The 16,103-nt window shown below is 40.8% G+C and overlaps 2 protein-coding genes across 5 annotated transcripts in view; one reads left to right on the plus strand and one right to left on the minus strand.

Annotated features, from left to right (window-relative positions):
- Nucleotides 1–494: 494 nt before the first annotated feature.
- On the minus strand, nucleotides 495–4,388 carry PEX12 (peroxisomal biogenesis factor 12). Its single transcript, XM_057717282.1, has 3 exons — nucleotides 3,769–4,388; nucleotides 2,921–3,474; nucleotides 495–1,765 (listed from the first exon to the last, which is right to left on the minus strand). Exons 1-3 carry the CDS (start codon nucleotides 3,892–3,894, stop codon nucleotides 1,366–1,368), a joined length of 1,080 nt encoding a protein of 359 aa, XP_057573265.1. The 5' UTR covers nucleotides 3,895–4,388; the 3' UTR covers nucleotides 495–1,365.
- A 5,312-nt stretch (nucleotides 4,389–9,700) lies between these two features.
- AP2B1 (adaptor related protein complex 2 subunit beta 1) overlaps nucleotides 9,701–16,103 on the plus strand; it is a 119,039-nt gene continuing 112,636 nt past the window's right edge. For 2 of the 4 annotated variants that reach the window (XM_057714675.1, XM_057714678.1), the window contains exons 1-2: nucleotides 9,701–9,831; nucleotides 14,853–14,912. In XM_057714675.1, the coding sequence (XP_057570658.1) occupies nucleotides 14,876–14,912 (37 nt within the window). In that variant the 5' untranslated portion in view covers nucleotides 9,701–9,831; nucleotides 14,853–14,875. Of the gene's footprint in view, nucleotides 9,832–9,879; nucleotides 9,975–10,853; nucleotides 10,963–11,199; nucleotides 11,220–14,852; nucleotides 14,913–16,103 lie in introns of those variants that run through there. The other 2 variants (XM_057714676.1, XM_057714677.1) reach the window with 2 other exon arrangements.

Raw genomic sequence — 16,103 nt, forward strand, 5'->3', positions numbered from 1 at the left:
ATCCATTATACCCTTCTCATGGTACATAGAAGTGTTCATCTTTTAAAATCTATAGGATATTCTGTTTCAAAATTTAGTTCTGTTACCTTTGTGCTATCAGAAAATGTGCTTTGAATTGCTAAAGTGAGTTGTATTGAAAAACACCTGTCTCAGCAGAGGCACTTAATAATCATTTTCATCCTTCCTCTTCTAGTAATGATTTTTTTATTTTTGAAACCTGTATGTTTTCACCAACCTGCCAATCCAGTGGCTTGCATTTTTCTACATAGGCAACTTAAGTGTTTCTGTAGTATTTCTGAAATAAGGTATTTCACACAAGACTGAATTCTTGCTGTTGGAGTATAGGATTTCTCTCCCAAGTACTGGATTAGCAAAAGAAGCAAAATGTTAATACAGAATGCCTCAAAAAATCAAAGGTGGTCCGAATGAAAAATTTACTCTAAATACCTCAACTAATCTTTCAGTTTCCACATAATCATGACATGGAACAGCTCTTTGCCAAAAACATTTATTCTTAAAATTTACTTAAGCGTTTCATAGAAACTTTAGTAACAGCTAGAATCATCATGTCAGTTTAGCAAACTCTTAACAGCAAACAGAAAGAGCTTATTAAAAGATCCTTTCTTTACACAGTCACAGTTAGGTCAGTATTTTACTTCCTCTAAATTAATAGCTTTGATTTCACACTGAACTCTTCAGACTATTCTGTATATACATTCAACCCCTATTTTCCTTTAACCAGTTTCCTCCGGAAGATATGTGTGGTTCACAAAGGGATCTTTAAAAGCTGATAAACTATAGCAGATGTTATTTAACAAATGGGTCACAGAATATGGAAGGAGCTACTGTTTCTCTACAGTGTTTCTAAGTATTTCTGTAAAGAGCAGGTCCATATTTCATACTGTTTGCAAACCAATAAAACCTATTCCTCACAGGCAGATAAATGCTTTCTTTTTCTAAAAAGGCCTGCTTCCCCTTCACTACCCACTTTATAAGGTTTAACTTGGGTTTTTTCCTGAGAGCTTCTGTACCCCTTGTCCTTTAAAGAAGGGGACAGGAAAAGCTTCTGTGCCAAGTATCCTTTTATCCACTTCCTCTATGCTGACCCTCACATCCCCTGCCAATCCTGATTCCCTCACTCTAACCAGCTTGGTCAACTCTAAGTAGGGGTGTCTAGGGAGCAAGCTAAAAGGTTAAGATCAACAAGTATATCTTTTTAAAGAAATCCATGTGGTTGTTTAAAGTTCACACAGTTATTAACTGAGAATGAGATGTATCAAACAATGCTATTCATCATGTGGAAAACCAACCCTGTGGCCTTATATAGTGCAATCATTTTGTTGTGAGATAAGGTGCTAATCCCTTTCAGTTCTCAGGGGAGTAGAGTTTAATCAGATGCTGTACTTCTGTTGGATAACCTGTGATGGGACACGCTTGGTGACTTCTCACATAGTTAAACACACAGCGATAACAAAACACATAGCCAGATGTGGCGAGAACAGTGTCGTTCACCCGGTTTTTACGACATAGTGGGCACACAGTCTTCATTTTGGGTAACAGGGGAGAGTCAGAATTGTAGTCTAGGTGTACAGGTGGTGGTGGAGTAGGCAGGGCAGTCAATGACTTGATGGTTTCTTGGTTTTCAGATGAATACCACCACTCAAGGAACTGCAGGAAGAATACACCCACGGAGAGGCCAGTAGAGAGGGATAAGGCAACGCCCCCCACAGCTTTCTTCAGAGCTGACTTTATCTTCTCGCCAATGCTGTTTGGAGAATAGAACCAGGAAGCAAAAGGAGAAACTGTTTATTTAGGTAGAGTCACAGAATGACTAATATAAATGTAGTTCTTAAACTTTTCATGAGAATCACTGATTCAGCTTGAGGACGGAATAGCTGCTGGCTTGGCATTGTCTCCTTGAGGGTCTAGTCTAAACAGTTCACTCTTTCTGACTTACAGTATTTTAGGAGTATAGGAGCTAAGCTTTGTTTTTAATGACTAGGGTTTTGTTTGCTTTGCGTTTTGAGAAAGAAATTAGTGAGACATTGATTATATAGACCTTTTTAGGGGGCGGAAGATAGTATATCTAGAAAAAGAAACAACTCACTTAAAAAACAACTCGGGGACTTCCCTGGTGGTGCAGTGGTTAAGAATCCATCTGCCAATGCAGGGGACACGGGTTCGAGCCCTGGTCTGGGAAGATCCCACATGCTGTGGAGCAGCTAAGCCCGTGCGCCACAACTACTGAAGCCTGCAAGCCTAGAGCCCATGCTTCGCAACACGAGAAGCCACTGCAGTGAGAAGCCCAGCCACCGCAGTGAGAAGCCCACACACCACAATGAAGAGTAGCCCCCACTCGCCACAACTAGAGAAAGTCCACGTGCAGCATCAAAGACCCAATGCAGCCAGTAAATAAATAAATAAATAAAAATAATTAAAAAAAAAAACCTCAGCAGTATTGAGGAATATAATTGAGCTTATTGGAGAACACAAACACTAACTAGAAGTGGAATAGCACCATGGTTAAGAGCAGTCTTTAGAAATGTACTGATCTGGCTTGAATCTCAGCTTTGCCACCTTCTAGCTGTGTGGCCTTGGCAAGGTACTTAACTGTTACAACTTAGTTTCTTCAACTGTTAAATTGTGCTAATGCATTTATTTCATTGAGTTGTGATGAGGACTGAGATAAAATACATAAACACCTAGCACAGGGCCTGGTAGACAGCAAGTGCGCACAAAAATGTAGCCAGTATGATAAGGAAGGTTACCAGGATGGCAGTCCTTGTTTTATGGACACAAGAATTTTTCAGTGATTTTATGAAATACCTCAAAGTGGACTGAGGGAGGTGAATTTCATAAAATTGGGATAAGATTTTAGGACTTATTAATCATGCGTTTTGGGGAAATGTGAAGGCCTTACCTCCCAGCTGGTTGCAGCATCATGCTGGCTTCAGCTGGATTGTGCTCCAGAGCTTGTATATCCTGAACTGTAAGTCGACCTAGTCGAACTCCAGCCAGTCTCAGCAGTGGGGAGTGATGCTGAGCCTTCCCCAGGATGTATCGAAGCTGCTGTACAAGAAACCAGCCTTCCCAGGCCATGTTAACAAATGGGTAGGCTGCCAGGAAGGCTCTGTAAAATCGTTTCCAGCGGGAAGAAGGGGGATGGATCGAATATTCGTCCTCTTCTCTCAGGCTCGAAACCAGCTTCTCCAGCTTCACTTTCAGATAGGGAAAAAGAACCAGGAACATAACTGACTTCCAAAGCTGCTTCTTTGGGAGACCAGCACTTGCCAATCTCTGAAGCTTGTGTGTGTCTCCCATTACAATCCTCTTCAAGCCATAAAAGTTTTCAGAAAATGAGGCGCTGGTTTTAGACAGATAATGTTGCTGGAGAAGAAGATCTAGCAGGGTAAAGATTTCATCAAACCACCTCCAAAAGAAGCCGTAGTGCGCAGGATTTGATTCTGCAAGAACCTGAAGCAAAATAAATAAATGAAATCCATTCCATTACACAGCTACTATGCCTCGTATTTATATTTCCCTTTTTTCCCCTCTAAATTCTACACTTTTCTTTCGGGGTCTACCTTAACCTCCCTGAAGTGCTAGGTATGCAGTACACATAACAGAGACTCCATAACGGTTCAATTATATGATATGAATTATATGCTAATTAGTTATTTCAAAACGCAGGCTAACAGATAAATTCAAATCATTGGTTTGGCTTTTACCCGGAAGTCCCTAGAACTTTTCGGAGAATTAAATCCTTACCTTGACCACATGCTGAAGCGCAGGTCTCACTGCTGTCATTAAGCCATCCTGTGCTACCACCTCAAAGATGGATGGCTGGTCATCCACCGCAGAAGCAGCTGTGACGTGAGCCCCGTGCTCAGCCATAGTTTCGTGCGTGCACTGGGTTTTACTTTGCCCACAAACTCCCTAGTAAGCATGAACTTCTTGGGGGTGCCCGATGGATGCTCAGTCTCAAAAGTAACGTTTCTGCCGGATACCCCCTCAATTTTACGGGAACCGGGCAAAAGAGACCTCTTCCGGGCGCAGAGGGGAGGGGTCTCAAGGGAAGGAGGTGAAGAACCAAGTGAACGCGGACGTGGGTGGCAGCAGTGTTTGGGAGGGGTAGCCTGATTAACGCTGCAGCTCCCAGGGCAGAGCGTTACTATGGGGAGACAGGTAGACGGAGGAGGGGTGCTGGCCTCTCCAGCGGCAGCCCCGGAGGCGGCCAATCAGGAACTCTCGATCGTGAGGGCTCAAAAGCCAGGCGGCTCTGAGGGATCGAAGGTGCCAGTGCGGGCCGCCCCCACAGCCTGGCTCAGCTGTGGGCTGTGCAATACCCCCGCCCGCGCCCGTCCTTGCGGGCCGACCCCAGGCGAGGAGCGAGGGACCCCTGGCACCGCGTCTGAAAGGAGGTCTCGGCTTTCTGACAGAAGCCGCACCCGGAAATAGAAGCAGCCCGGGCTTGGGAAAGGCTGGCGGAGGAGAGGCGCTCTAGCCCCCAATGCGGCCCCCGCGACCGGAACTGGAGAACTCTATGGTCTCCCCGGGACTTCCGCTTCCGCCCTCCAGCTGAAAGTAAAGGCGGCGCTAGGGGGCTCGGCTGGAGGGGGTTTGTCCGGTGGTGGTTGTTATTTAGTGGGTTTTGCCTAAGCTGTCGTGTTGGAAAGCCACAGCTCTGATCTCTCTCTACAGATTTCTCTCTTTTTGGCAAGATGGGGTCGCCGCACTGACGTCTGGCGCCTGGAGCCAGAGCTCGGCCGGTTGCTGAGGCCTTTGTTCCCTGGGGCGATAGAGATAGGGGCGAGGATCCCAAGGGAATGTGGAGATGGAAGGCTCACTTTGCTTGCGGCCAGGGTGGTGGTTCACTATTTTTGCCGCCTTCAGGAAGGATTTGAAGCGACATAGCCGGAGATAGACGCCTTAGCTTTATGGCCGCCACATATTAAAAAAAAAATGAGAAAGTTTCCTGCTGTTCAGAACTTGGGACGATTGTTTTTCATTGAAGCTGGTAGCTTATTTGTCTTCTAGGTTCGATTACGTTCAAGCATAACTCTAGGCACTTGCTGCACTAAATGAAAGTGGTTCCTACCCTCGTACACGGTAGGATGTGGCACATTAGCGATATGAATACAGGGATGCTGTTGAATTCTAACTAGCGTGGATTGGGGAGGCTTGGCGGAGAAGGTACTTTTCATTATTTGTATACCGAAATTAATGTAATAAACCTGACGGTTTGCAGAGTGCTTTTACAGAGTATGCGGTTGCCTTGAGTTGCTGCTGCAGGTTTACTGAATTTGGATTTCATCTCCTCTCTCTCCAACCCCTTCCCCCAACCCCTGGGCTGAATAGCTAGAAATAGAAGGTATTATTCACTGCCCTAGAATACCTTATGATATAAAGATAGTTAATTGGTTCACATAATGAGAACGCTCAAAAACAAGGTTTGGGTTTAGTTGTTTCAATAGGAGAAATACAATCTTGTGAGTTAACCTTAATTATGGTTCCAAAAAGTGTTTTAGGGAATTCCTTGGTGGTCCAGTGGTTAGGACTCCATGCTTCCACTGTAGGGGGCACGGGTTCGATCCCTGGCAGGGGGAACCAAGATCCCTCATGCAGCGGGGCAAAAGAAAAAAAAAAGTTTTATAGTCACTAGGATACCTGCTGGAGAAAGTCACATTAATGGAAGATTTTACCTTACAGAGTTTTAAGGAATAGAGATAATGTATCTGTATAAAGCACCTAGCTTTAGGTGCTTGGTCAATGGTAGCTATTACAGACAAGCTTTTCTTAAGTGAACAGCAAAAAGACAAAGCTGAAAAATAGCCTCAACTAAGACGAATGGGAAGTTAAACAATTGTTATCAGTTAGGGTTCTTTGGTTACAAGCAATAGAAAACAGGCTAATTTAAATTAAAAATTTATTAGAAAAATATGGAGTAGCTAACTAAGGAAAACCAGCTCTGAAGGAACAGGAATTACACAGTCCTTCTGGATGTTTCAAGCAAAATTTAGCGAAGTCTCATCCAGGCCTAACTGATGCAGTGAAGGAGCTTCAACAAATTTCTCTCTGTTGCTTATGTGCTTATGATTCAGATTTCTATTGCCCAACCTTGGTTCAGATTTCCTCTCCACTCCCTGTTTCACTCTTGGCCAAAAGAGGGCAAGACACCTTAATATTCCTTTGAGAATGTTCCAGAAGTAAACTGATGTTATTACATGAGAAAAAAAGGCAGTCAAAAATAATAATGGCAATTGTTACAGCCAATAAATAATAAACACCTCATTACAAATCCCACCCTCAGGTTTATGGTGTGATAAATAAGACACAAAAGTTGATTGCACTTATGTTAAAAGCTATTAAGAGCCATTAGATAGCTTAATATGGTGAGTTTAGAAGAGACAATAACAGCTGGGAGAAATGAGGCCATCAAAACGAACTTAAACAGAAGGCCTGTATTGGCCTTTGTAAACAAAGGGAAGATCGTTTCTAACCTCACGTTTTTTCTCAGCTTCTCTCTGCCAGTTGCTTTCTAATATAGCTACGTAACCTGGTATCTCCTTTATCTTATATCAGCACCAGATGTCCACTGAGAAAGTGTTGTGGATTAGGTGGACCTCGAAAGATGAGTACATTTGGGGAAAGTCACAGTCATGGTGATAGGGTTTTCCAGGCCAAGGGAGCAGCATGGATTGTATTTGAGGAGAAAGTTGTTTGCTTTTAATATAGAAAGGAAAAGTAGAGACTATGTTGAAAAGTAGATATAGGTGTATTATGGAGGCTCTTAAATGCTAGTTTTAGTACTTTGCCTTTGGACATTCACTCATTTATTCCGTAAATACTGAGTACATCCTGTGTGCCAAGCATTATGCTAGGTGCTGGATAGACAGTAGTAATAAAAGCAGACGTGGTATCTTCCCTCGTGGAATTTACAGTCTAGTTGGGGAAGGAGATAATAAACAAGTAAATAAACTAATAACTATATAATTTATATATAGAATAAGAGGGCTAGGATGGGGGTGGCATAGGGGCTGGGAGTGGCATGGGGCTGGGAGAGAAGAATCTTTTAGACTGGGTAATCAGGGAGTGCCTTTATGAGATTACAATTAAGATGAGACCTAAATTATGAGCCAGTCAGCCCTGTGTGGAGTTGGGGAAAACGAATGTTGGGCAGGAGGAGCAGTAGTTGTGAAGGCCTTAGGCTTGGAAAGAGCTTGGCACATTTCAGGGCTGCAAAAGCTAACGAGAGGTGAAGTGAAAAGGAAATAATGAGTTACTGAAAAAGATAAAATGATGTTAGAGAGGTAGACAGGAGCCAAACCACTCATAGGCCATGGGAAGGAGACTGGATTTTAGTTAAAGTGTAATGGGAAGCCACTGAAGGATTTATACACCAGAGTCAGTGACCAGGTTTATATTTTTAAGATGACCCTGTGATGGTTATGTGGTTACGTTTACTTTGTGAAAATTCATCAAGCCTTACATTTATGGTGTGCACTTTTGGAATGTTCTTTATACTTCAAAAAAACCCACAAAAATCTGGCTGCTGTATGGATAATGATTGGGAGGACAGTTGAGGTTTCTAGAAGTTCAGGCAAGAGGCAATGGTGGCTTGGTCTAATGAGGGGAATAGAAGGGACTGGATGAATTTGAAATACATTTTGAAGGTAGGATTGATAACTTGGAGATGGAATGAATATGGCAGTTAAGAGAGAGAGAAATCAAGAATGATCCCCAGATTTCTGGCTAGTAATTTCTGGCAGAGTAATTTGTTGAAATAATTGCAATCATAGCAAATATTCACATAGTCCATAATATATGCAGGCATAGTTCTAAGTGTTTTACATACACTAATTCATTTCATTTTTGTAATAATAATGATTGGATATTAGTGTTTCTCCCATTTTACAGATGAGAAAACTAAAGAGCAAAGAAAGGGGGAAAACTGGGAGAAGGATATGTTCTGTACAAATTAGGAAATGAGGAGCTGTTGAAAGTTTCTGAACCAGGGAGAAGTATGAATCGATTTTTCTGGTGGCATCTTCTTTACAAAATCCACCTCTGTCTTCTGCAAGTTGTACCTGGAACCAGGTATTTCAAACCCGGCCCCCATACTCCAATGATTTGCTTAATTTGGGTGGGGCATACATATAGTCTTAGCCATCAGTGTGATTAGCAATTTGGTGGTGAAGTTTGGGGACTAGTTCAAGGCTAGAGATAGATATTTTGGAGTCATTTGGGTAGGAAAAACAATTGAACCCATGGTATTGCTAAAGGGACAATGTGAAGAAAATGTCTGAGTACAGAACTTAAAAAAAAAAAAAATGTTGCTACTTTCTCACTCAGATACCATCCTATATTTCTTCTCTTTACAGCCATATTTTCTTACGGAGTTATCTGTTTTCATTTCCGTACCTCCTGTTTATCTTCAAACTTTTGCAGCATAGCTTTTGCCTTCATTATCTCTACTGATGGTCTCAGCAATGACATCAAAGACCTTTGTGTTGTTAAATCCTTGGACACTGTTTGACCCTTCCTCTTTTTCTCTATAGCAACTGTTACTGTTGACCACTCACTCATACATCTATTCATTCAACAAATTTGGGGGAGGAGGGAGCTAGGCCTCAGAGATATAGTATATAGTTCCTGTACTTTCATAGAACTCTAAAAACATCCTAAATCATTATGACCACCTGCTTTTCCTTCTGCTTCTCTACTCATTCCCCTTGGCTTCTGCCTCAGGCTCTCATTCTTCACATTCCTCTTTTTTGGTTAAAGATTTTATTATTATTACTTAGACCACTTTTAGGTGGGAAGTTTTAGTTTTGACGGGAGGGTATAGCAATTTCTAGGTCTTGGTTTCTGAAAGGAACTTATTTTCGTGTAAGCACACCTACTACATGCTGGGCGCCTTACCTACTTCATCCAGTTTAAGCTTCACAAGCTGGAGGGAGTTATATCATTGGCTTTATTTCACAAGTAAGACTAAGATTGAGGAGACGTTAACTAACTTTCCTACTCACATTCAGGGTAGGGATTAGAACTCAAATGGATTCAAACTCAGATCTGAGGCCACATTAACCTCTTTTCCTTCCACCACTCTCCTCTAGTTCCACTGCCCTTGTATGGTCCTGGGCTGGATCACCATTGTCCACATTCCTGAACTGGTCCGGGGAGATTAGCTGGTTTCTGTTTTTGTTTTGTTTTTAAGAAAACAAAAGGGGGGGGGGGGTACTTCCCCAGTGGTCCAGTGGGTAAGGCTACTCTGCGCTCCCAACGCAGGGGTTCGAGTTAGCTCCCTGGTTGGGGAACTAGATCCCACATGCATGCCGGCAACTAAGAAGCCCCCATGTGGACAGCTAAGATCCCGCCTGCTGCAACTAAGACCCAGAGCAGCCAAAATAAATAAATTACAAAAAGAAAAGAAAGAAAACAGAGTATTTCACTATCTCTATGTGTAAGTTTTTAGAGCACTCCTGTGCAAGGAAACAAATCCAAGGAATGTCAGCTTGTTTAATAGACCCCTTCGGATAGCCAGTGAACGTCCTCGGAGGCCGGGACTCAGATCTCTCCCCCACCTGGCAAAATTTTTCCGTGTCCAAGAAGACAGAGATCACAGCCTTTCTGGTTCTCCCGCGCGCCTGGATGACGTCACGCGGCGAGGCTCTCTGACGTCAGAGTTTCCTGTCCACCATCTTTGTCCCTGGCAAAGTGGGTTTTGCGCAGTGGCTTAGACCGGGAGGAGTCGTGACGTGCAGGAAACCATTACAACACCGCTCGGGCCGTGCTCTCTGGCCGCTGCTGCCACCCCCGCCCTTGCCTCCGGTGAGTTCAAGGCGGCTAACTTTGGGGTGTGCCCCTCTTGGATAGGGAAGGGGGATCCCCAGGCTTGGTTGGAGACGGGCGGAGGAGAGGAATCCTAGGAGCGTGACCGTTGAAGATGGAGTGAGCCGTCGGGTGTGACCGTTGTGAGCAAGAGGGTTGGAGAAAGGGACTCCACCGCTGGCGCGGGGCGAGGGAATCCTCGGGGTGGCGTCGCGGAGTTGGGGGGCACTGAGGGAAAGATGTGTGCGAAGTGGGTGCTTAGCAGGGCCGAAGGCCAGGGGTGTGGCCGGTAGAGACGGGAGGCCGAGGGGAGAACCTTCCTTCTTCCCGGTTTGGCGTCGTTCACCGAGACGCTGGGACAAGTCCAGCTACCAAAAGGGAAAAGGGGTTCCCCCAAAGCTCTGCTCATAGATGGGCAAACCTCGGCCGTCTTCCCTAACTTGAGGTTGAGACACCTTCCCCCACCTCGTAATGGAGGAACAGATCCTTGGAATCTTGACCACCTGGGGAAAGAAGAGGAATTCCTGACATTGGAGAAAGGGAAGAGAAATCTCCAGAATTGGCCCGATGTGAGAGAGGGGGAAGCAAATGGGAGTAAATCTTAGCCCGGATTTTTTTCTTTCTGGTCTTAGAAGGAAGGGTCTGGTTTGAGAATGACTGTAGATTAAGACAGAGGTAAAGAAACTGGAACTTCCTGTTATTCCATCTTCTTTGAATCCAAAGAATTGATTCATGCACTTTGTTTTCAGAGGACTGTGCTATTTGGGGGGCAGATTTTTTTTTTTTTTTCTCACTTGGCTGGTTTATATGAAGCAGTGTGCATAAAGTGTGAATGCTTCATTAAACTTTGACTTTTAAAAAATGTTTTTTAAATTCCGAACACTGTTATAATCATTGTGGTTTAAAAGAGAAAGTAAAGAAAATGCAGTAAGTTTAGAAAAGGCAGGATGACAAAGAAAGGGGTCTCAGTGAGGAACAATTTAAATTATTAATCACTTTCCTGGTATACTTCTGTTGCTTAGACTCAGGGTTACACTTACAAAGTAATAATAGAAAGCAGCAGATGAAGGAGATGCAGCTGTACAAGAAGACGTGTAACACATTCCAGTGATGACTAAGCGTGGTGGTAAGGTGAGAACTGTTTGCAGGTATCTTAATAATTTAAACTCCCAAAGAAGCAGAAAGTATAGTGTATTCTGCAGGTAGCCTCACTGAAAGTTGGATGGTAAAATTAATATAAAGCTAACTTTCTGTGACTTAAGAGACTCCAGAAAGTCCAGTTCTTCCATCCTTTTTTTTTTTTTTTTGCTTCTTTAAATACACCCATTTAAAAAAAATATTACATTTTAGGCACAGTTCTGAACCAAGCTGAACAAGGAACGAATTAGGTAGGACATATTTTCCTTTGTTCCTTCTTTTCTCTCCTTCCAGGCGTAAGTTTTCCCCAGTTTATTTCAGTTAAGAATTGGGTGTAAAACTTTTGAACTTTTTTCTTACTGTATAATATTAATAAATTACTTCATAGTCATTTTTAAATGGAAATTATAGGTGTGTATTGTAATGAATTATCTGTTGTAATTATGCAATAAATGATACGTAAAGATGCTGTCTTTGCATTATTGAATTATGTGATCAGCACCTCTCACCCTTGTAATAAAAGATTGCTGGAATGACCTTTCTGCTATATAATTTGGTTAACTCTGTTCACTTTTTCCCTGTGAGCAGCCCAACTTTATGTGCAAAGAGAGGATTTAGTGGTCTTGCTAACTCTAATTTAGCTGCCATTTCCCAGAGAGCCATTTGAAATTAAGAGCCTATTAATTTTTTTCTGGCCTTATTCGCTTTAGGGGCACCAGAAGGAGGGAGGAATAGTTGAGAAGGGACTTTAACAACCTATATTTAATAGAAACTAGGTTATGTTAAATGTAGATGTATAATCCTGTACAGTGAGGCCTTTTCTGAAATTCAGTGACATCACATTCCAGGCTAGAAAAGTTAGTCATTGTGCTTTTGACAGTAGCAGCATTATTTTTTTTAACAGTGTCCTAAAGTCATACCTCAAGTCCTCAGAACAGCCGGTGACTTGTCTAGTTAGATCTGGTAAAAAGGTAGTGCGAGTTCCTGTGATGCCTTTGCTTTGCCCTGGGGCTCTCCTGAGGAATAAATCCCCCCCCCCCCCACCTCCCAGAAGGACCTTGATTTTAGAGGCTCATCAGCAAATACTTGATTTATTCTTTGAAGTCTATCTTGGCTGCTGTTTCTTTGGCTTCTAAAGCAGACAGCAGTTTTCACCATCCTTTGTTTTAGAGAATCTGACTGTATTCATCTCTGGCATATGATTAAAAGTGTCTCATTTAAAAATATAAACATGCAATTTTTTGAGGTGAAATTCATGTAACGTAAAATTAACCATTTTAAAGTGAACGGTTTGGTGGCATTTAGTACATTCCCAGTGTTGTGCAGCCCCACCTTTTCTCATTTGTTTTTGTTTAGACTAGTTTTATTTTTATTTTTTGGAGTTTTTTTTTTTTTTGGCTTAAGACAGGAATTGCTATGATAAAATGTTTCTCTGCCAGTATATGTAAGGGATATTTCATTACTGTTATGTAGGACAGTGTTAGCTAAGAGAGTGGTAAGTTTCTCCTTTCTCTTTAAAAGCAGGGGATCTTAATTTAGGGTTGAAGCTTATATAGTTAATTCTCTCCTCTTCCCTGAGATTTTGTGGGTGGGTACATTATTCTCTAGTTAAGAACATTTAGTCCTCACAATGAATAGGACAGAAATCTATTCCTTGATGATGAAATTTGTTACAGGAGGTGATGGAATGTGTGGGTCACTAATAAAGGTAGGATTTAAGACTAGGTATATAGGTTGTGCTGAAATTTTCTGTGAAGAATTTAGTGTATGTGATTGTGTGTGAGAGCTTTAGAAAACAGAACGATTTGGGGTCAAAGAAACATTGAAAAATTCCAAGCAGCTTTTGTTTTTAAATCTCAAGCAAGTTTTAAAGGTTTGATGATTCCAAAGGATTTAGAGTGGCAGAAAAACATCCTGGATAGACCATAATGGCCTTAAGCTATTGGCCCTACTGTCAGGCTCTAGTACCATAATCATTTCTGTATACTGGTTTTCGTCTTTGTATATGTAAGTTCATAGATGATAACTTCAGATTTGTTCCAGGTCTCTTATGCAAAGGACTCCTTTTTTCAGTTTGTCCACTTCACATTTAGTTTACATTGTGAGTGGATTAAATGATTACAACATTCTTTGAATTTTTGCTAGAAAAGGCATTATGAAAATATTACATAAGGCAAGCCTCTGTTACAGATTCACTTTAAGTTATAACAAAGTGTCAAAACAGAAATTTCTGTATTCTGTAATTATTTGTGTGAGTTCTAGCTCACTTCTTTTAACAAGGTAAATTCAGTGAATTTCTGGTACAACCTAAAGCACTATTGTAAGTAGCTGCTTGGAAAGATAGCAGATGAGTCTAATTTCCCTTAAACTGTCTAAGTAGTACATTTTAGCAAATTTGAGCCAAGCTTTTTTTCCTTAATTACATTGATTTGTTTAGTGCTTAGGTCTTTCTCTCAGGTCCATAATTACCATTGTTTGTGGAGGTGTTATCACTCAAGTTTGCCAAATATATTATCACTCATGTTGTTTTGACCTGAAAGTAATGAGCGGGTGCCAGGGCATGTGCCCTAAATTTGGTGATAAGTATTATTAATGATGGTGGTGAGTAAGAAGATACTAATTTTTGAGTGCAGAGGGAATATTATTAAAAGAAAATTTTAATATATTTAAAGAAGTCAAGTACATTGGACAAAGTCTTAGGGTTTCTTAAATCAGAAAACATTGTCTCGTTATTTGGGGAGAAATGTGATCAGTCCATGCTGTTTTTGTTTTACCAGTGGAGCCTTATGTCAATTGGATTAATTCTGGAAATTGAAACAGAAACGTTAAAGTCAGAGCTGGGATCCATGTTCTTTTAAGTTTTAATACCAGTTCTGATTCTCTTTTGTACTCAGTGTGACTGAACAAATATTTCATTTTTTTGCCTTGTTTTTAACTGTAAACTGATACTATTTATTTTGGGGAATACTCGGGGTAATTGTAGGTTGGAAATACGAAAACCGTAATTAAAAATCTATGTGTAAGTCCCCTCTAGATGTTTGTCATGAAAGAATATTGTCTTACTAATTTAGGCTTTTCTTTTTTTCTTTTTTTTTTCAAAGAGACTCCTTTTATTGATAGTTGCATGTAATGGTGAATAGATTGATATAATTTTTTTCCTCTTTCAGTTTTATTCTGCTTCAGAATATATGTTTTGGAGTGACTCCATCTTGAGGCAGGGAAGTAAATCAGATTTGCCTTAATGGAAAGTAATGGGGAGATCTTTTGAAACAAACTTTTCCTTATCTTAAATATTGGAGTGACTAGGGACTTCCCTGGTGGCTCAGTGATTAAGAATCTGCCAGGGGATGCTGGTTGGATTCCTGGTCTGGGAACTAAGATCCCACATGCCGCAGGGCAGCTAAGCTGGAGCACTCTATAGAGCACCCACACCACAACTAGAGATAAGCCCTTGCGGCTGCAACAAAGAGCCTGTGCGCTGCAGTGAAAGATCCTGCATTCTGCAATTAAGACCTGACGCAGCCAAATAAATAATTAAAAAAAAAATTGGTGTGACTAACTGAAGATGTATTTACAAAAAGATCTAGCTTTAGGTCTTGGAGGCTCTGAGGAGATAATTGTGGATAAAATCAAAAAGCCATGATAAGTTCAGATTATCACTCTATTCCATTAGGCCTTTGGATTTTGCTCCAATTAGCTTTTTGAGGCAAGAACTACATTCTTAATTATCCTCGCATCCCTTTGGATCACCAACGATGGTGGTAAGGATGAAGATATCCATTTTTGAAATCAGAAATTCTTATCTATAAGCATTCTTAAAGTTAGTTGAATGCCTTGCTGGGTGTAAATAACTTGGATAAAGGAATTCTTTGCTCTTCCTGTAGGTGCACATTAAAAATCCACAACCATGACTGACTCCAAGTACTTTACAACCAATAAAAAAGGTAAGTATGAGAACCTGGTCACAGCCTTTTTTTGAAGATTCTTCAAAAGTCATGATGTGAGATTGTTGCAAGTGGAATGCTCCTGACCTCTTCAGATATGCATGTCTTGGACCATCTCATTGGGGATCTTCTACTTATACAGAAAAGTATATTGAGTAAATTATTAAAGGATGGGTTTTAAAGATAGAGCTGTGATGCACATCATTTTGACTTGAAGGTTTTAGAGAAAGAAAGAGATCCAAGATTGATCCATTGAAGATTGATAGATCTGAGGAGGGTAAAATAGGAAGAAGCATATTTATTTTCTTTTTTTTTTTTAAATTGTAGTTGGTTTATAGTGTATTCGTTTCTGGTGTACAGCAAAGTGATTCAGTTGTGTGTGTGTGTATATATATATGTATACATATATATATTCTTTTTTTTTAAGAACTTTTATTGAGATACAGTTAACATTCAATAAACTGCATATATTTAGAGTGTACAATTTGGTATTTTTTTTCTTATTAGTAATGTATATATGGCAGTCCCAATGCATATGTATATTCTTTATTCCTTCCCATTATAGGTTATTAGAAAATATTCAGTAAAGTTCCCTGTGCTATACAGTAGGACCTTGTTGTTTATTTAATATATAGTAGTTTGTATCTGTTAATCCCAAGGTCCTGATTTATCCCTTCCTCTCCTCCCCTTTGGTAACCATAAGTTTGTTTTCTGTGTCTGTGAGGCTGTTTCTGTTTTGTAAGTAAGTCCATTTGTATCATCTTTTAGATTCCACATATAAGTGATACCATGTATTTGTCTTTCTTTCTCTGGCTTAATTTACTTAGTATGGTAATCTCTAGGTCCATCTTTGCTCCTGCAAATGGCAATATTTCATTGTTTTTTATGGTTGAATAATATTCTGTAGTATATATAAACCACATCTTTATCCATTCATCTGTCGATGGACACTTAGGTTGCTTCCATGTCTTGGCTGTTGTAAATAGTGCTGCTGTGAACATTAGGGTACACGTATGTTCTCGAATTAGAATTTTCTCTGGATGTGTGCCCAGGAGTGGGATTGTTGGATCATATGGTAACTCTAGTTTTTTAAAGAACCTCCGTACTGTTTTCGATAGTGGCTGCACCAAATTCTTTTATTTTTTACCTGGAAATAAACATTTTATAACAAGGAGTACTATTAAAACAATA

Source organism: Hippopotamus amphibius, chromosome 17 (genome assembly GCF_030028045.1).
Source record: "Hippopotamus amphibius kiboko isolate mHipAmp2 chromosome 17, mHipAmp2.hap2, whole genome shotgun sequence".
NCBI classification, from domain to species: Eukaryota; Metazoa; Chordata; class Mammalia; order Artiodactyla; family Hippopotamidae; genus Hippopotamus; species Hippopotamus amphibius.